Source organism: Nylanderia fulva, unplaced genomic scaffold (assembly GCF_048542155.1).
Source record: "Nylanderia fulva isolate GAGA-0341 unplaced genomic scaffold, ASM4854215v1 Scaffold534, whole genome shotgun sequence".
NCBI lineage: Eukaryota > Metazoa > Arthropoda > Insecta > Hymenoptera > Formicidae > Nylanderia > Nylanderia fulva.
The window spans coordinates 27,987-49,503 of NW_028190626.1; the positions used below are offsets into that span (position 1 = coordinate 27,987).

A 21,517-nucleotide genomic window follows, 5' to 3' on the forward strand; every position below is an offset into this window, starting at 1 on the left:
TTAATTATACACGGTGAAACATTCGATATAATTTCGCGACAATAATATACAAACGGAATAACAAATACAAAATCGGTAAACGTTATGATGGTCTAACTTATTTTCGCGGGCCCGTGGAATAGACAGAGGTCACAATACGATATTCCGAGACACGGCACGGTATGAAAAAACAAGATAACAACTAGATGACGGAAATTTCGTGATTCTCTCGCACGACTCTCTCGCCGAGTCGAGAACAATGAAATAGTTAACAAACTCGCGGAGACGGCTACACGCAAATCCCGAAAATCTAATAATCGAGCTAATAAAAACGTGACTCTGAATATTTCGGTAACCCGAATTTACGATAATTATTTTCGAGACGATAGACTGTCGGCGGCACTTTTCGGAGAGAGCTCTCTTCGCGAAACGCAAGTCGGCTGGCTCCGCGATACGATATCTCGAAAAACGAAAAAGAGAGAGACCGCTCTCTCACACACAAAACGATACGAAAAATGAGAGAGTACGGTACTCACGGTAATTACGCTATACTATCAATCTCTACGGTACCAACCAACACGTAACTACGACTACTCGAGAGGCGGCTTACAGTTTCTGGCGGTGAATTCGAGTCCTTAAGTCGCACTTGTGGAGTCCTGGAGGCACCCTCTCTAGCCTACGGCACACCGAACAGTGGAGAGCCGGGCCTCGCGCGTCTCGGTACCTTCTTTTTCGCGCCGATCTTTTGCGCATCCCTCGATGATAGGGTCGATGGCGGGGGCCCTAAGGTTTCCCCCCCGCCTCCCCCGTTAGCTGAGGTAATTCTTACGTCGGTAATGTATCGCTGGTTGACAGGATTTTCCTCCGGGTTTCTTCCCGCGGCCTCTCTCCTTCGGGAACAAACGGGAGGCTGGCCGGGCCCTCCGCAGTCCCCCTTCCGGATCGGCCCTGTGGTTTATTTGGCTCCCGGAGTCCTCTCGGTATCTATAATATTCCAACGCCTAGATTCTGCGCGAGATATATCAAATTAAACTACGAATATTTGATACTTAACTGCGCGAGGTCCCGCGCTCTCTCTCTCCTATGCTCGCTCCATCCTCCTTTCGCGCTGCGGTATTCCGGCATCCTCCTTCTCTCTCTTGCTGCGGCACTCCGGCATCCTCCCTCTCTCTCTTGCTTAACATGTCTCTCTCCGGCCGCTTTCTCGAGCCGTCCTTGTCGCTCTACCTACGAATCGCGTCGCACGCGCATTGACAGGCCGATGCTGCGTGCAACGGCGATTCTCGCAAAAATACGGTAATACAAAATACGAAAAACGACGGATCGCACCCTCCCCGAAGTGAGGGGCGCTCCAGGTCTCCGCGGCCTACCCGATCGGGCTCTTTTTCGCCCTTGTGACGGCGCTTCAAAAGCGTCACGTCACAGTACGTATAAATTTACATTATATAAAATGATTTATACATCTAACATATTACGCTTAACACTTTTTTTAACATCTGTGATGTCTTTTTTACGGATTTTACATATTTTTGCAAAGTTCATTAAAATATATATTAATTTTTGCAAAGAATTATTTTGGATATAAAATAAGGTGGGAAGAAAGGTAATATAGTGAGAGAGGGAGGGAGAGAGGATGGGTGAGCGAAAAAAGAAGGAAGGGAGAGAGGGGAGAGGGAGAGAAAGGGGGAGAGAGGGAGTGGGAGAAGGAGAAGAAGAGAGAGAGAGGGGGGAGAAAGGGGGAAGAGAGAGAGAGAAAGAGAGAAAGAGAGAGAGAGAGAGAGAGAGGGGGGGGGGAGATATTTATAGCTCTTTTTATTATATATCATCATATCAAATTGTTTTGTGGGTATTATCGATAGCTGAATGTTTCTATACTGTTGTATACAGTGTTTTTAGATTTATGAAAGTCTTATTGTTTTTAAGTATTAGAGATGGAAGTATTATTATTCATGGTCAGAAAATGTGTAGTAAAAACATCAAGAAACAATTTAGCCATTAAATTTCAAGCAGACATTACACTTTTTTTAAAATTTGATCAGTAAAATTTAAATATAAAAAGATATATATTTTATATACGTATACAATTTCTTAGTGCATTATAAAAATATAGTAATCTTACATATTGTTTGCGCGTACGCTCGATTGCTGACGTTGAATGCTCACGCACGAAGCTACGGATCCTGACAATCGGGTTGTAAATCCGATCGTCGATATCCGTCTCGTGTATAGATTGCACAGGAAGATTCAAAGTGGACTGTATCTTAAGGAGGGTGGACGCGCTCCGATTGGTGCGCAGGATGGGTAACGATTTAAGCCGCGTGCCGAATCGAGAACCAGAATACTGAATTATATGCACAAAGTACACAAAACAATCCATTTATTAACTAAATTTGTCCGAGAGTCACAATGTACATAAACGCAAATTAATTTGAAACCTTTACATAAAATCTTTATCTATTAACGAATAAAATAGTCACCGCGAAAACACGTACGACGTGGTTGTTAAGCAGTCCGAAATGTCTCACTATATGGTATCTAGCATGTGTTGCATGGACACCACCGAAAAACTATTTGTTGCATAACAATTGCTAGTTACGATGAACACGCTCGAAACTCGTGTATCGAATCGTTCGAAATCTCACATTAAGATTTCGTACACGTTGCCGATTGCGGCGAATGCGATATTAAATCGCGAACCGAAATGTTTCAATTAACATGAAGAATCACTGATCACATAAATGTTACAGTGCGTTGAGCACCACGGGCTCGAAGGGATGAAAAAAAGGAACGCAAACACAATCACGACATCAGGTATCAGTCCCAGATGACTGATCACGTGATCTGCGCGCTCCAACTCACGTGATCTACGCGTGCCAAGCGAACACGCGCGAGCCTCATGTATACAATTATTACGTTCGTGGAAACAATCGGACTTCGGCACCTTGATATTTCACCATTGCGTGAATTCTGGTCCCAAATCACTGAATTCCGCTTCGTTAACAATGTTTTGAGCGCAAATTTTATGTCGCGTATATAACGGCGCACCTTGTTGCTACCGTTAATTAGCGAATGTCAAAGTGAACGTATTTCACATCTCACTTATCACTGAATCACAGCAGAATATCAATCTGATTATTTTTTTTATTAATCAAACGAACTACGAACAATTAGAATCGCGACGGAAAACCCACATGTGACTAATCGCAAAGCCGTGCCAGGAGCGAATGCCCAGGTTCGATGACGAGGCAGTTCATCCCCGATCGATTCGATAATCGAACGCTTGAAGCGCGGCGTGTAGGTTCAGTGCGTGCTGCCCCGTGCCGGATTAACTCAAAAATTATAGAATTTCAAATTATCGACCTACTTCTTCATTCTCTTTGAACAAATAATAAAGTTCTTGACCTGGGGTCAACTTACTTCTGAACATACCGCCCGCCTCGAAATAAAGATTTCGAAATGTCTTACAGTAACTAAAGAACTTACCCCAGGTTTGGGTTTTTTTTTTTACATAAAGAAAAAAAAAAAAAAAGAAAAAATAAAACGTTAATCGCTTAATGATTTTTCGAGTGAGATTCAGTGATTACATATTGAACAATAACAGGCATTTGGTTGCTTACATGATTGAATAACAATATTAAGACATAGATTCTTACTAAACTTACATTAACGCGACGCGAGTGGTCTTGAGTAGTCAAGGATATTGAGCGCCGCCCGCCTTAACTAACTACGAAGGACTTGACTTGTCCTAATTATGCTAACGATTGAGACGTTGCATGCGCATTATGGAGTTGGGTTTTCCGCAGTACCTGTCTTACGTTCCGACAGTTGATCGATTAAGTTAATATCGATAGGTAGTAGGCACAATTTAGTTACTGGTCGCTTGTATTCGGACGTCGCTGTTTTAACTGAGACGACTCGAGTTAACCCGTCAGAGCCCGGATGACAATGAATAACTCGCCCTAATTCCCATTTACACGGTGGGAGAAGGGGGTTTTGAATCAAAACCATTGAGCCAACCTGAATCGGAGGCGTTTCTCGACGCCACTTTGATCTTTGTTGAAGAGTATTGACATAATCTGACTGCCACTGCTTCCAAAAACGCTCCGTAATCTGTCTGAGTAATTGCCATCGCGACAATCTGTTTTCGTTCAATTGTAGAACGGAAGGTTCCGGATTCGTAGTAATGGCAGTCCCAATCAAAAGGTGACCTGGGGTCAGGAACTCGTAGTCATCTGGAGTATCATTGAGTGGAGAAAGCGGCCTTGAGTTGAGGATAGCCTCAATTTTGCACAACACTGTCGTGAACTCCTCAAATGTCAATGCGTGTGAGCTTACAATTCGACGAAGGTGGTGTTTGACACTCTTCACTCCTGCCTCCCATAGTCCTCCAAAATGAGGAGCATGAGGCGGGATGAAACTCCAAGTGATCCTATCTGTTGCGATTAAATTGAGAAAATCCGTATTGCGTTGAGCATCCCGATACGCGCGGGATAGCTCTTTATCGGCTCCTGTGAATGTTGTACCGTTATCCGAATACATAACTGCTGGCAAGCCTCGTCTGGCGCAAAATCGTTGAAATGCGTTCAAAAATGCTGGCGTTGAATAATCGCTGACCAACTCGAGATGAATGGCTCGAGTTGCCAAACATATGAAAACGGCTATGTAAGCCTTTCGTGAGGTGATTCCTCGACCAGCAGAGGCTCGAATGAGCACTGGACCGGCATAATCGATGCCGCTGTGCAAAAACGCCCTCGTGGGCGTTGAGACTCGAGTTGATGGGAGTTGACCCATTAACTGATTGGCTACCTGAGCTCTTTCTCGCGTGCATCGAACGCACCTGTAGATAACTGATTTAACTAAAGGCCTAGATTTTATAATCCAAAATTCTTGGCGAATTTTAGACAGGGTAGACTGAAGACCGGCGTGCAGCGAGGCTATGTGCGTGTAGCGAATGAGCATTGTAGTAATTGGATGATCAGCTAGTAGAACTGGATGTTTGGATTGAAATGGTAGATGAGAATGCTCCAATCTTCCGCCAACGCGGAGTAGACCATTTGCGTCTAGGAATGGATTTAATGATATCAGAGCGCTGTTTCTTGATAACCTCTTGTTTGACTTGAGTAAGTAAAGTTCTTGCTTGAACACCTCTGCTTGAATCATATGCAACCAAAAGTTACGAGACTGCATGTACTCAAATGCTGTAATGGCGTGGGACCGGACGTGATCTTTGTGATCTGCCGCGTGCTTCCGTTGACATTTGTTTATGAATCGGTATATATATGCAGTGACGCGTATCAATTTTGGCCACCATGAATACCGTGCAGCAAGACTCCAGTCTTCACGAGTACTGTTTTGATGAGCTTCACATGCCTTCAGTTCCAACTGAGTTTCGTGGTGCTCTGATAGAATTTGATGAGGCCACTCATCAGAATGAAGATGCAACCATGACGGCCCATGCCACCATAGGTTGATGGATATCAAATCTCGGCCGAGTAATCCGCGCGAAGCACAGTCTGCGGGGTTTTCACTGGTGTTTACGTGATGCCAACTACCGGTTGGTAATCGTGTCTGAATTTCGGCTACTCTATGAGCTACGAAAGTTTTCCAATTTGAGGGGTGCTTCTTGAGCCATGCGAGAACTACAGTGGAGTCTGTCCAACAATAAATCGCAATGTCGCTTAAATGAAGTGACTGCTTGATAAAGTCAATCAAGCGAACTAGCAGAACGGCAGCAGAAAGTTTGAGGCGAGGAACCGTCATTGGTTTAAGAGACGCGACTTTAGATCGCCCAGCAATGAGCGAGACCGTAATTTTCCCAGAGGAGGATGTCACGCGTAAAAACACCACTGCTGCGTAAGCGATTGTGGATGCGTCCGCGAACCCGTGTAATTCCACAGTTGCCGTTCCGGACTCAAAACCTGTCCAGCGACTCAGTTGAATTTTTCGTAGATAGGGTAATGACTCGTAGATAGACTTCCAGGATGATAAGATTTCGTCCGGAATAATGTCGTCCCATCCGATACGGTGTCGCCATAATTGCTGCATGAGAGTTTTCGCCTTTAAAATCGCAGGTGTGACCCACCCGAGCGGGTCGAATAATCTTGCTATTGTTGATAGAATTGCTCGTTTGGTGTTAGGAACAGTTTCAGATAATGTAATTTGAAACTGAAAGCAGTCATGTTTCGGGTTCCAGACAATACCGAGGATTTTTAGACTGTCATCAGTCTCCAAATTTTTTGCGTAAGCCAATCCATGATTGTCAGGCTGAATATCTGAAAGCAATTCTGAGTGGTTACTGGCCCATTTCCGGAGATCGAAACCACCACGGTTCAGCAAATTACAAAGTTGAGTGCGAGCTTGCTTTAACAGTGTGATATCGTCTGCACCAAATAATACATCATCGACGTAGATGTTTTCTCTTAGGATGGGAGAGGCTAACGGAAATGAATCTCCCTCGTCACAGTTCAATTGTTGGATTACTCGAAGAGCAAGAAACGGTGCTGACGCAGTGCCGTAAGTAACGGTAAGGAGTTGATATTCCTGTATAGTTGAGTTGTGGTCGACCCACAGTATCCGTTGGTAGTCTCTATCTCTAGGATCGATTAATATTTGGCGATACATTTTAGCGATGTCCGCAGAATATACATATTTATATTGCCTCCAGCGCAATATAACTGCTTGTAGATCGGACTGCAATTTTGGGCCGGTGTACATGTGAAAGTTGAGAGACGTTCCATTGGATGTGAGGCAGGAGGCGTCGAACACGACTCTTAAACGGGTTGTCGAACTTGTCTCCTTGATGACTGGATGATGAGGTATATAGGTCGCTTGAACATTATTTGAATGCAAAGGAGCGACTTGCTTCATATGATTTAATTGCTCATATTCGCGCATGAAGTCCAAATATTCTTGTGCAAGTGTGGGTTGACGAGCAAATTTACGAATTAGCGACGAAAGTCGGCGTTCAGCTATGCTGCGAGAGTCGCCTATTTTAATAGGCGGGCCCTCTTTAAAAGGGAGTCGCGCGACATATCTGCCATCTGCTGTTCTAGTATGCGTGCGTTGAAAGTGATCCTCGCATTGTTTATCTTCTATGGACGCATGAACATGTTGAGGAGTTTCTTCAACCTCCCAAAACTTACATAATTGCCGTTCCAAGGAGCAGCAGTGAGCAACTGCATGATACCTTTGTTGTGAACTGGGTAATGGTGAGCCTTGAGGTTGGGCTCCGACATGCGATGAAACCAAAGTAGAGCCGACTACATGGGTGTTTTGTATGACATGATTAGGGATTGACGTAGGTCCAGATAGAATCCACCCGAAATGCGATTGTATAGCGTCTGGTTGACCTATGGGTCCATTGCGTATATTGACAAGAACCTTGCTATACAAATCAGCTCCAATAATGAGGTCAATAGGAGTTGATCCAGTCGGATCGTCATCCGCTAAGGTCAAGTTGGAGATGTGTTTCCAGTCACGTAATGACGAAGCGTGTCTGGGAGCATACTTCGTCAATGCTCTCATGATGTAAGCTACCGTGGTGAAGGTTGGCTCAGGTTTATCGCGAGGCGAAATATTAATTAACGCGGCAGATCGGCATGTACCGGTATCTGCACAGCTAATCCCCGAAGTTGAAGTAAATGTTTGCATACGAGGTAAGCGTAAAATTTGCGCTACGCGTTCCGTAAGAAATGTGAGTTCTGAACCACCGTCAAGTAAGGCTCTGACAGTTAAGGAACGTCCAGAAAGCGAATGTATTTTCACCGTTGCCGTAGACAACACCACAGGAGTCGGTGATGTAGTTAACGTGACCGCTGAAAGCGCTGTGACATTTGATATATTAGTAACATTCTGCGAACTCGATGACGCAGGAATGCTCGTTGTTTGTTGCAATGAGCCCGAGTCAACGTGGATCATTGTGTGATGCCGCTTGCTACATTTGCGACACGTGAATTTACTCTGACAATTAAGTGCTACGTGCTTATCGCTTAAGCAATTGAAACATCGCTTAAGTTTCTTTATCAATTCGCGTCGTTGATCCGTGCTCATTGAAAGAAATTGTTGACACTTAGAGAGAAAGTGAGATTGTTTACAAATTGGACATGACAAATTAACTGACGCAGTTGCGGTGGCGCTTGTCACTCTCGAATGTGACTTCGTTTTATCGTGTTCGTGAGGATGGAGTTCCTCAAGCGCTATAGCGCGCGAAGATATGAAACGTATCAAGTCTTTGTACGTTGGAGGATTTTCGTTATCGCTACTCTTCAATTTCCACGCTCGACGCGTAGCAGAATCAAACTTTTGTGAAATGAAGTATACTAATATATCGCTTACAATATCCTCTGCTGTACGATCAAGACGTTTCAATGTCGCTAACGCTTGTTCCGTTTTATCTCGCAACTCGTGAAGTTCTGACGCTGATTCGCGAGTCATCTTTGGAAGATGATATAAGGTCGACACATGTACTTCGATCAACCGTCGTTTGTTCTCGAAACGCGTGGTTAACGCTTTCCACGCGACCTTAAAATTTTTGGCGGTTACTTTGATTCCTGATATCGCATCGCGGGCCGGACCTGTCAAACTAGAGATCAAAAAATGCATACGAGTGAAATTTGACAATTCTTTGTTATCTATAATCAACGACTGAAAACGGTCGCGAAAGGTCTCCCAATCCTCGTTTTTTCCAGAAAAAGGCGGTAATTTAATAGGAGGGAGATGCTTTAACGAGAATGACGATGCGTCCATTTGCGCAAAAGAAGTTTCGAGGGATGTATCTCGACTTACGACAGGAACCAGGTCTTCTAGACATTCGTTCATATGATCCAGGGCTGATTGATAGAGATCTTCGTGAAGGTCGAATTGATTCTTCTTGAAATAATTAATTGACCCTTGATCATCCTCTGGAACAAGTTGAAGCAGAATGGTGTGATTGTGCACACCTTGAGTCCATTGAGCTTGTAAAGTCGCAATCCGTGAGCGAACCCTTGCGGCCGTCAAATTAGAACGACCAATCTTTTTGAAATTGTCGAGAGCTCGAGCAATTGAGTGGAAGATAGTTTGCTGATTTGCAAGAGCGTCTTCCATTTTGACACTATAGTTGTTTATGAATATGTCACTAACACGATTGTCTACTTAAACGCGATTACTTGACTGACTGTATCTCGAATCACGCTGCACTTAAATATCACTGGTGTCCTTAATTCAGTGTTCTCGATTCGTCATTACTCTCCTATCCGGCTCGAAGGACCAAAAAATGTTTGCGCGTACGCTCGATTGCTGACGTTGAACGCTCACGCACGAAGCTACGGATCCTGACAATCGGGTTGTAAATCCGATCGTCGATATCCGTCTCGTGTATAGATTGCACAGGAAGATTCAAAGTGGACTGTATCTTAAGGAGGGTGGACGCGCTCCGATTGGTGCGCAGGATGGGTAACGATTTAAGCCACGTGCCGAATCGAGAACCAGAATACGGAATTATATGCACAAATTACACAAAAACAATCCATTTATTAACTAAATTTGTCCGAGAGTCACAATGTACATAAACGCAAATTAATTTGAAACCTTTACATAAAATCTTTATCTATTAACGAATAAAATAGTCACCGCGAAAACACGTACGACGTGGTTGTTAAGCAGTCCGAAATGTCTCACTATATGGTATCTAGCATGTGTTGCATGGACACCACCGAAAAACTATTTGTTGCATAACAATTGCTAGTTACGATGAACACGCTCGAAACTCGTGTATCGAATCGTTCGAAATCTCACATTAAGATTTCGTACACGTTGCCGATTGCGGCGAATGCGATATTAAATCGCGAACCGAAATGTTTCAATTAACATGAAGAATCACTGATCACATAAATGTTACAGTGCGTTGAGCACCACGGGCTCGAAGGGATGAAAAAAAGGAACGCAAACACAATCACGACATCAGGTATCAGTCCCAGATGACTGATCACGTGATCTGCGCGCTCCAACTCACGTGATCTACGCGTGCCAAGCGAACACGCGCGAGCCTCATGTATACAATTATTACGTTCGTGGAAACAATCGGACTTCGGCACCTTGATATTTCACCATTGCGTGAATTCTGGTCCCAAATCACTGAATTCCGCTTCGTTAACAATGTTTTGAGCGCAAACTTTATGTCGCGTATATAACGGCGCACCTTGTTGCTACCGTTAATTAGCGAATGTCAAAGTGAACGTATTTCACATCTCACTTATCACTGAATCACAGCAGAATATCAATCTGATTATTTTTTTTATTAATCAAACGAACTACGAACAATTAGAATCGCGACGGAAAACCCACATGTGACTAATCGCAAAGCCGTGCCAGGAGCGAATGCCCAGGTTCGATGACGAAGCAGTTCATCCCCGATCGATTCGATAATCGAACGCTTGAAGCGCGGCGTGTAGGTTCAGTGCGTGCTGCCCCGTGCCGGATTAACTCAAAAATTATAGAATTTCAAATTATCGACCTACTTCTTCATTCTCTTTGAACAAATAATAAAGTTCTTGACCTGGGGTCAACTTACTTCTGAACACATATTATAATTTAATCAAAAAATACGTTTTAAATTTTAAATATAATTCCTTGCAACAATAAAATGCGTTTATGAAAATATTTTGGTGTCATTGTATCTATTTTGATCTTACTTAAATATTCAAAATTTGTATTGTTTTTTATAAACTTTGACATCACGTACAACATGTTAATTTAAATTAAATGAATAATTAATTTCATATTGTATATATTCTACTTCGCATTGCAGCATTAAAATATTCTTGTGTCATCGTATCTATTTTGATTAAATATTCAAAATTTTGGTATTGCATCCGATAAACTTTGATACCATCTTTAACGTGTTAGTTTAAATCGAATAAATCATTTATTTTATATTGTATATCTTACTTCGAAAAATTAAAAGTCAAGACTTTTTTGAAGCTCATTAGTTAAATTATGATACGTACCCACACATACGCATACGTATACTATTCTTGAAATAAGAAAACAAATATAATTTTATTATATATGATTAAAATTAAAAATATAGGCTTTTAATTTGGTATAAATAATTAAATATTACTTGTGATTAAAGATATCTGTGCACATGCGCTAAAGAAGACAAGAAATGTTCGGCAAGTTAAAATTTAAAAAAATTCGAATCTTGTCATAATTTTAGTGTAATAGATCCTAATAACGAAACCATTATTTTTGTTAGTCCTAAAAAATGAGTTTAGAGGTGCAACCATATCCTTTAAAAAATTAGTTTTTACATTCCGAAGCGAATATTTTTGAAACAAATAAAAATATAATAGATTTCAATGTTCAAATAAAAGTCTTATAGCTTTAAATATACTTTACAAAGGTATGCTTGAATTTAAAAAAATGATAAAATTTTTCAAAATATCTCCCTCAATATTTTTTATATTTTAAAAAATTTTGAATTATATATATTTTAATGCTTATGTGTTATGCCAAATTCAACCATATATATAATAAAATTATGTTTGTGAACAAAGAAGGGCTGTAAGAGCTATATTAAACAAATTGCAGTTGTCAGATAATCTTAATAAAATTCATTTAAAACGAGAAAATAAATACATAAGCCATAAACATTTATGTGTAGATGATATTAATAAAATGTATTTTAAAAAGAGAAAATAAATATATAAGAAATAAAACAATTATGCAAACGTTTCGGCTGACATTTCAAGCCTTCTTCAGCGCAATACAAATATTTTAATTATAAATTAGAACGTGATATTAAACATTAAAGACGGTAGTTAACATAGTCAAGATAATAAATATGTGAAGTCAGTTATTGTCTCAATACATATGTTGTTGAACAAGTCATCGTGTATGACAACCATCGTTTCCGATACATACTTTGTTCGAGAAAACGCACCATGCAATCACCCATGAGAATAGACTTCCTGATTTATTGGTCAAGGGAGATATCTTGATTAAATCCTCCCGATGAAATGTTGTTAAACATTAAATCAAGATCTAAATAAACAAGATCCGATTATTCATTATATTCTGACAAGTAAAATGCACTGTACACTCACTCAAACAAATCGGTGATAATTTAACAAAAGTTCCACGTATCAGATCCGACATCCCTTTAAACAAGGTTTTTTGCAGAGAACAAAACAGAACGTTAAACCATCACAACTCTCAGATCGCAAATGCGAAAATACCTCAATGTTTTACCTTCTTATATCAAGGTTTGTTTATAAACCCTGATAATTTTGGCAAAGACTCTATAATGTTGTTATATATGTCAGGCAAAAATTCCGTATCAGTTTGTAGATTTAATCCATTAGCTTGTCTTTTTATAAATAACATTTCCGATATTAGTCTTTTATTATAATAAGGTTCTTTATCTAACATTTTAACTTCGCTCCAATCAAAATCATGAGAGAACTCCAATCTATGATCCGTAACCACCGATTTCCCCCTTCCTCGGGGATGACGTTATCGACGTCGTGAGTGAGATTCGCGGTGTCCTCGTTGAGAATGTGAAAGGTTTGTTCGTTGTTAAATTGTAAAATGGGGTCGTACTCTGGCGATGTGATTGGTAGATTTTGATCCGGGATATAATATTCAGGATCGGGTAAGAATTGATGATTAAGGTTCGTTATTAACGTATTTGATTCTAACGGCGAGGGCTCCGGAAATTGCGGGTGAGAATAATCAATGTAGGGCGGAAGGTTATTTATAGGCGAATGAACGTCTGGAGAAGGGGATCGAACGATTACTCGCGTAGGAAATATTTGGACATGTAAATTTAAGACTCTTCTTGTCCTACGTTCGCGTAGTCTGTGGAGACGTTGCTCGTCGCGATCAATTTGATTCTTCCTTCGGAAGGGAGAGACCATCTAATGGTTAAATAAATTTATATGAATAATATGTTTAATAGAACTGAGATAGTTAAATAATCAAAGGTAATTGAATGTGACTCACGTTTAAGTCGTGATTTACGTGTTAAAGAGTTAGAGACGAGATGAAAGGTTAATCTATACGAGAATGCCCTTCACCTGTTAATTAATTAAGCGTTGTGTCAATTATAATTATAATTAAACGATACTGAAAGAGAATTGGTAATAATGTGGAATAGGGAAAGGAGTCTTAGTACATGTATTAATATCTATATCAAGAATATTAATATTTGTACTTTCAAGCATCAAAGATTTAAGTCTTAAATATTTCTATTTCTTAATAATAAATTAATTAAATTTAATAAAGGAAATAAAACATTTTATCGTGTTCTGATATTGGACTTATTAACCATAGCGTGTAATTAAATATTATAGGTCTACGCTTATTGTGATAAAGCTCTTTGATTGTTAATTGACTGAAATATAACCTAAGAGCTTTGCACATTCACATTCCACAGTAATCAAAGAGTTAGGATTATCAATTCTTTAAGGTAACGTATTGATAGTTTGTTAATTACTTGTCATATTGCAAATACAATTTGACTTTATCACTTTATAATTATTAAAAATCGTTTTAGAGTGAATCTTATGTAACAAGCTTTTTTTGGTTTACTTCGGAATTTTTTATAAAGAACTCATAAATGTTTTTTATATGTACAAAAAATTTCATTCTAAGAAAGGTAAAAAAAGATGTTAAGTCCGCGTCAAAAACTATATCTCCAAAATCTTACAGAATCTTAATTGTATATATTTGTTACACGTAACGTTTTCACCAACAGATTTAGAATATAATCATGTTAAATCATTATATTCCTTATTAATTTGATTGCATAGAAAATATTTAATTATCACGCACATGATTTTATATAATAAACAATTATCTCATCAATATGAATATGTGCAGATATAATATAATAAATATAAATATGTGAATATATTATTCTGTTTGCAATTTTTAATTATTAAATTATATTATTTCCAAATTATATGCATAATAGATATGCAACAAAACCATTATTATTAACAATATATATTTGCAATCCAGATATTATATGAAACTATTCACACACAAGAAAAATAATATTTTAAAAAGTAATTGCTGGTGTACGATTACATTTTTGTTTAATTGGCAAACAAATATTTAATAAAATTTATTAATTTAAAAAAAGGAAAAAGAAAAATGAATCTTTTCAATATAAAAAAAATATAAATATATAAATAAATACATAATAACAAAATATATACATTCTAAGCATTTAAATAATAATACAATTTTAAAACAAGATCATTTATATAAATATTTATATACAACGTATTCTAATTATGTTATTCAATATTTTTCAATATTTCTCTCTAATAATTTATTTATAATAAATAAACACAATTTGAATGTAATACGTGATTGCCATTTTCCAAATTATGTAAGCGATTATCTAATCGTGTACATAAAATTTTTCAAATATTTCAAATATACAGGGTGAGCCATTTGAATCTATCACCCCAAATATTTCCGTTCCCTTGCATTTTACAAGAAAATGTTTCAGATAAAAGTTATATGGTTTCGAGGGGGACATAAGATGGTGTCAATAAGTTGACCTCGAATAGTTGCTTAAAGGTCACATGAAGGTCACCTTCAATATGTTAAATGGAACTGCCTATTTTTTATTGCATATTCTTGTAGCTTATCTCGAGACGTTTCCAAAACACTATAAACAAATGTATTTTCGTTAAGTATTTTTCGAGTTGTGAGGCTTGAAAGCTACAGTGTTCTGTAACGTTCTGTTCGTTAAGTAGTTTCCGAGTTGTGAGTCATCTGAATAGTCAAAACATCTGAAGGTCATCAGATATGTGGCTGTTTTAAAAATTTCAAGATGGCGGACAAAAGTTTTAGTCAACCGATTTTCACCAAATTAAGTTTACGAGGGTTTTTGGGGTTGCTGATCACGAATCTGAAGTCAGATTTACAAAATTCAAAATGGCGGTTCCAAGATGGCAAACAATTTCAATTGGATGGTGCGCCAGCACCAAATTTAATTGCGGCTAAAACTTTCGTCCGCCATCTTGGAACCGCCATCTTGGAACCACCATCTTGGAACCGCTATTTTGAATTTTGCAAATCTGACCTCGAATTCGTGAGCAGCAACCCTAACGATGCGCGACTAGTTCATGTAGCTCTTCCGCTAGGTTGCTATGACCATGACTACATATCATCCTGCAATCAAAAAGCAGACGTGAATGCTTAAATAGCAACGATATCTCCGCTTATTTGTATCTATTGAGAAATCAATACTTTTAGAACTCAAATAATTACCTATCTTTAATATGGCAGCCTACCCACCAAACGAAATCGTGGACATGATTAAAATATTGGGGGAATGTAGGAATAATTTTTCGAGAGCTGAACGTCTGTATGCTCAACGTTATCCTGATAGACGGCATCCAACTAGGGTAACCATTAAAACCCTTACGCAGAGAGCAAGTGATGGGTCTATGGTTCGCCGATCACGACATCATGAATATGATGTTAATGATAATCGTGTTATAACCATTTTAGCGAAAATTTATCGCGATCGTCCGGACAACAAAGACTTACCTGGGGGCCCTGAAAAAAATTTCGAAAGGGTCACTTGCTAATTTTCATGTCCGAGGAGCGACGCAATACATAGTCGGCATTTTAAAAAAATCAGTTTTATACGGGGTCAAGTCATTACAGTTTTTTTAAATCAAACTCCTATCCCACGCGCCGTATGCTACTTTAAATAAAAAAGAAACTTGTGCTTCGGTCGCGTCGCCCCCTGGAGATTTAAAAAACCCGGGACTTTAAACCCCCGAGAGAATTCACGAAAGCCTGTTTTCAACAAAGTTTAAAATTTTTCTGTTTGGGAATTTTTGAGAAAAAATGATTTAAAATTTACCGGAAACAATTTTAATAATTATAGTTATGGAATACAATATAAAAATGAGCACGTTACTATTGTTTTTCGATTTTTTATTAGGGTCAATTTGCTGTAATTTTTAAAGCATGCTTTCCCCGTCATTGTTTTTTATTTTTTACAGCCTGTTTTTACAGTTTTTTTCGAAAAGTTTAAGCTATCATACTTCGATATATCGGTTTGCTGTTTATATTATTCGCAGAGCCGAGGGTGCGGCGAGCGAGGACTTGCCTCGAGTGAAAGACATGAGGCGGCATAAAAATAAACAATAAATTGAAAAAACTTTTTAGAAAAAAAATTTTTTTAGAAAAATGCAAAAATGATATTAGCATTAACTTAAGTAGCAATTTAAGTAGCAAGCGCGTATGTTATTTTGACGTGTGTGTGTGTGCATGTGTATGTAGAAAAGAAGGGCGGTCAATTACAAATACTAATTTCTTTGAGTGAAAAAATATCTAGATCCGGTTCTGTTTTCTCGGTGGTTTTTTTTTTAACTAGAACACAACCAGCGCGCGCTACGCGCGCGCCATTAATTTATATTTATGTATATATATATTTATATACATATATATATAATAAATTATATAATAAAATAATAATTTAAATTATAAAATTTTAATTACGCCAAGTAGTATAGTGGCACTATGGCCCGTCAAAACAAACCCCCACCACCGACCCGTCTGGCGCCGTGTCTTATCTTATCTTTCCCCCACCACCGGCGTCTGGTTTTTCCGAGTGTGGGTGTAGGGGGAGAGGGTGTTGGGGGAAAAAAAATGGCCGACTGGCCCCGAAAGGTGGGGATGAGAATTTTTTTATTTTTTTTTTATTTTTTCTGATTTCCTCTGGATTTGAACCTGGGGCCTTCGTGTTTCCGAGCAGGGTCCTAGTATGTTGAGCTAAACGAGATCTTACTAGTCTAAGGATTAGATGAGGTATTTAAGCTAAAGTTGCGTAGGGTACGGTATGGGGGTACGGGTATACGTATGGCAAGGATAGCTCGTCGAATCAAATGGTCGATATTGGACGGGGTGGGGTAAAAACAGTTAGGGTATACGTATGGCAAGGATAGCTCGTCGAATCAAATGGTCGATATTAGACGGGGTGGGGTAAAAACATTTTGACCAAGAAAAGCGTCATGCAGTCGAGCGGGGATCGGTGGCAGGTAGTAACTGACAATGCCGTAGGGTAATAAAAAAAGAACACGCAAATATTTGTACTGGCGAGCATTCCGACTCGTGTCACGATAAAAAAATAATGCATCATCGTAGATTAGAAAGAATGCTTATTGTTGAAAAGATGTCAGATAAAATTGTATTTTAAAATAACTCGCTGCTTAATGAAGGTAAACAGAAACATGGATGTTGAGGAAATTTCTGGAAAGAGGAAGTGAAAGAAAATTGAACAATGGTTTTAAAAGTACAAATATGATTTATATTTAAAATATTTTTACAGAACAAAATTATTCACAAACATTTCAAGAAAATATTCGTCGAATAATTATTAAAATTTACGTTTTGATATAATTGTATGTACAATTTGTTCGAAATAAAGTGAAATTATTTCTAAAAATGTTATCTCAAAGTATACATCGAGAAATGTTAAATCTTTCAGTTGGGTACGTACATTACGTTCTATTTCCTTACTGTTACCTCTGATCGTGAGTTTCACGATACTGTTATTAATGCTATCGTTGACAGGAAGATTTAACTGTATTTCATTAATTAAATATCGAGCACATTCGTTGACATTAGTTGAAATAAAATTTAGACGATTTAAATTAGCGTTCACACAATCAACTATATTTTCTACACCTTGAAAAGTCGTTCTCTGCATGACTATCGCAATGTTGTAAGTTTTACGTTTCTTCGCCTTCGGTCCGTTTTCGTTCGTATCCTCCACAGTCTCGGAAGAAAGATCTTCTTGCTCGTTTTCACGATATGTTATTAGTATGGCTCTAGCACCATATGCGGTAGTGAAATTTACAATTATCTTGTTAAAGATGATCGAGCTCAAATTAATTTTATCACCGTTTAAGTAGCTCGACATCGTTTCCATGTTTTCTTGAAATTTTTGCCACGATTCCATGTCGAAGCAAATCCCTACAGCTCCGTGAGATGTTAATTTAACAGCAGGCAGAAAATCCAGTTCGACGTTGTCTTCCGTCATAAGACCCACTTGAATTTTCTTCGTGTAGGATGAATTCAATCCCTATGTTGTTGACAGCAACATACGTGGTTGTTGCTCGATTTTCTTAAGATTGTTCATGGTAGTTGCTACCGCGTAGAAAATCAAAGATATAATAATCAAAGACACGGAAAAATCGAAAAATCGAGAACTTTTTACTAATAAACTTTTTTACTAACGAACTTGAAAGTCCGGACGATGAAAGACGAGTGAGCGAAAATTTTCAAGAAAATTTATAAGAAGGAAGATAAAATAGAAAAGTGGTAGGGAGAAAATGTATGCGTAGATAAATAAAAATTATGAGGAAGGGATTTTTTAAACAATATAAATAATATAATTTTTAATGTGGAAGGGGAATTTTTTAAACAATAAAGCATTAGGGAGAAAATGCATGCGTAGTATAATAAAAATTATGTGGGAGGGGAATTTTTTAAACAATATAAACGATATAATTATTAATGTGGAAGGGGAATTTTTTAAACAATATAAATGATATAATTTTAAATCTGACTTCAGAGAAAATATAAAATTCCTATCGTTATCGAGAAAAGATACTTGAAAATTCCTCATCTTGATTTCTATAAACTTTTTGTAACTAAGTAAATAACGTCCTAGATTAAATATTTTCTGTATCTAAGTAAATATTACCATATATATATATATATATATAAAACATGGGTAAGAATACACGTCTATGAGAAAAAAGATAAAAAAGATAAAATAAATCGAAAAAGTTACCTGAAAATCCCCCATTTTGATTTCCATAAACATGTATAAATACGGCTCTCGGAGTTAAGTTAGCTAGCTACATTTTTGAATTTCGTCTCTCGCGTACTCACGTATTCGACGCAAGTGTACTATTAAATTTCAAATAATGAGTTTGAAAAAAGTAATTGAAATTTGTCTATCACTAGCGCAGAGTTTATGCGGAAAAAATTTTTCCAAGCATATATATGAATTAACATGCGCGAGTGAAGACAAATGCTTCAATATTTTTGGAAAATTCGCGGGGGAATGTCCCAACGCTGTACTAGCGGTATTATTCCGACTAGGACATTTTAGTGTTTTTCGCGAATTAGTGATTATCGCGGGTGAGGTGATCGAGTCGCGATACTATTTTGGTGGTGAGAAAGAAAACGACGCAGCAGGTCACATAGAATATCTCCTCCTACATTTTCATCGAGTTCTCCGTGGAGAAGATAATAATGGTAAATTTTTATTTTTTTTTTACACTTAATTATAAATAAAAATTAATTAAAACTACCCCAATTATTTATTTAAATCGCTAAAACTTTAGCTTTCGTACGCCCTGTCGCACGCGTTACAGGAAACCGGTTGCGCGTACTAGAGAATCGCCCCGTATCACTTAGATTAAGGTTAAATAGAAGACGACGAGCGGATTCTTCGCCGGAGCCCGGACCTTCGCGTAAGCTTTTAACATTATAAATTATATCGCGCTGCTAGAAAACATTATATTAAACAAGAAATTTTTTAATAAAAATAATATACGTTCCAGGCCGTGCACGCATCGTGTTAACGCCGGAGCTGGAACATCCGGTTATTGATTTAGCCGAAAGTGATAACGACGTGGAAGAGGTGCGGGTTCGCGAAGTAAGTCCGTTCGATGAGGCGGCCATATTTACTCCGCTTGAAAGTAAGTAAGAAAAATACTACAGTGCTATATATCAACACAAAAGATTTTTTAATTATGTGAAATACTAATAATATATGACTGATGAATATTAGATGACGCGGCGAATGAAAACGTGGTCGTAGAGGAGCGAGAACGGGAGGAGGAAATCGACGAGGAAATAAACACGATTTCGGAAGATGAAGAGGAGCTGGAGGAGGAAGTGGAGGAGGAGGAGGAGGAGGAGGAGGAGGAAGAGGAAGATGAAGAGTTGGAAGAAGAAGAAATAGAGCAAACGGAAGATGAAGAAGAAGAGCCGGAAGATCGAGAAGAACAAACGGGAGATGAAGAAGAAGTGGAAGATGAAAATAACAACGCCACGTTTTCTGTAGAAGAAGAAGAAGAAGAAAATAGCGGGGCGATGGGCGAGGAAGGTAATAATTTCATATTTTATACTTAATCTTCTCCTACGTTTAAATTTTTTGTTTATTTTAATTAAAATAAAATTTTATTAGGAATTTCTTTCTCTCCTAACATCGCGCCCGAAATTTTATATTCACCGGAGTATTAACCCTCGCAGCGTGATACAAATGCCCCGGTAAAAGAATATTAAAACGTAAGTGAACTTAACATAATTATTATTAATAACAACATTTTCACATTACTAATAAAAATTCAAACGTAAGAGAGTAATATTTTATTAAATATTTTATTTTGTTAATATAATTTTTATTTCTCACAGTACAGAGTGGTGGGGGAAGGAACGTCAGAATACAACAAGAAGATTCCCAAACCCGCTCCGCTGAGGAAACTTCCGACGAAGAGCGAGATTTAGAGGCTGCTGGTGGACAAGAGGAAGAAGAAGAAGAAGCGGAGGAAGAAATAGCGAATCAAGAGCCTGATGGTAATTTTAGATATTTAATAATGTTGGCGGAAAACGTGCGTCGCTTTAGAACTTTTGGTGTAGAAGGACGGGAAATTAGTTTCCGTATTCGTCCGATACCCGAAGGAGCAAACGTGTATGAGTGGTTAGAAAATGCGTTTCGCGAACTTCACGAGTACGCGTTGCATTCGTGCGAACCGAGGGATTACGTCGGTATATCTTCGATTCCGCAAGTTTAACCCGCGGCCCCGCAGGTATATCGTTCCGACCTTTGCGAGATTTGACTTACGAAAATATTTGGGAACTCGTAAGCTCGTTAGCGCAAAGCTGCGGAGGACACGATATAGCGCAAAAATTTAACATTCGGATTTTTAAAGTCACCCCTCCCATTGGTCGCGGCCGTAACAGGTTTACGCACGATGTTATTGCTAAACGCTCGATTTTAACAATTTCCAATACCGATAATTTATGTCTTCCTCGCGCGCTTGTATCGGCTCTAATTTTTAACGAGCGTGGAAATTTACGCACGGGAGAGTTACACGCGAAATGGAATGCGGTAGAAGACAAAACTCGGTGTTACAGCGCGAGTTTGGCGTTGCAACTTACGAGGAATGCCGGTGTCACGATTCCGGAGGAAGGGAGTGGAATTGATGAAATCGAGCGTTTTCAGCAATATCTCGCGAGCGAAAATGTCGCGATAATAATATATAACGACGATACTTTTGTCGAGGGGTAATCCGCTATTCGATGGAAACGCATTTCTAAACCACTTGCAAGCGGGAAATTAAAAACTCGTACTAAAATCTATTATACAGTTTAAATAATAAACATTTCGATGTAATTTTAAATTTAAATGCAGCAGCAGGCGGGCGGGGGATAGTTGTATCCCTGTAATTTAAGTTACCGCTCCGAGGTGAAGGAGAGCAGCGATGCCTCTAATCAGTGTCGC

The 21,517-nt window shown here is 38.5% G+C and overlaps 1 protein-coding gene and 1 long non-coding RNA gene across 2 annotated transcripts; one reads left to right on the forward strand and one right to left on the reverse strand.

Moving 5' to 3' along the window:
- Positions 1 to 3,759: 3,759 nt before the first annotated feature.
- Positions 3,760 to 9,063, reverse strand: LOC114931798 (uncharacterized). Its single transcript, XM_085487330.1, has one exon. It carries the CDS (start codon positions 9,061 to 9,063, stop codon positions 3,760 to 3,762), a length of 5,304 nt encoding a protein of 1,767 aa, XP_085343456.1.
- Positions 9,064 to 19,292: 10,229 nt separating this feature from the next.
- Positions 19,293 to 19,921, forward strand: LOC146721173 (uncharacterized). Its single transcript, XR_014925763.1, has 3 exons — positions 19,293 to 19,481; positions 19,572 to 19,709; positions 19,802 to 19,921. It is a non-coding gene; the product is annotated as an uncharacterized LOC146721173 (long non-coding RNA).
- The last annotated feature ends 1,596 nt before the right edge of the window (positions 19,922 to 21,517 follow it).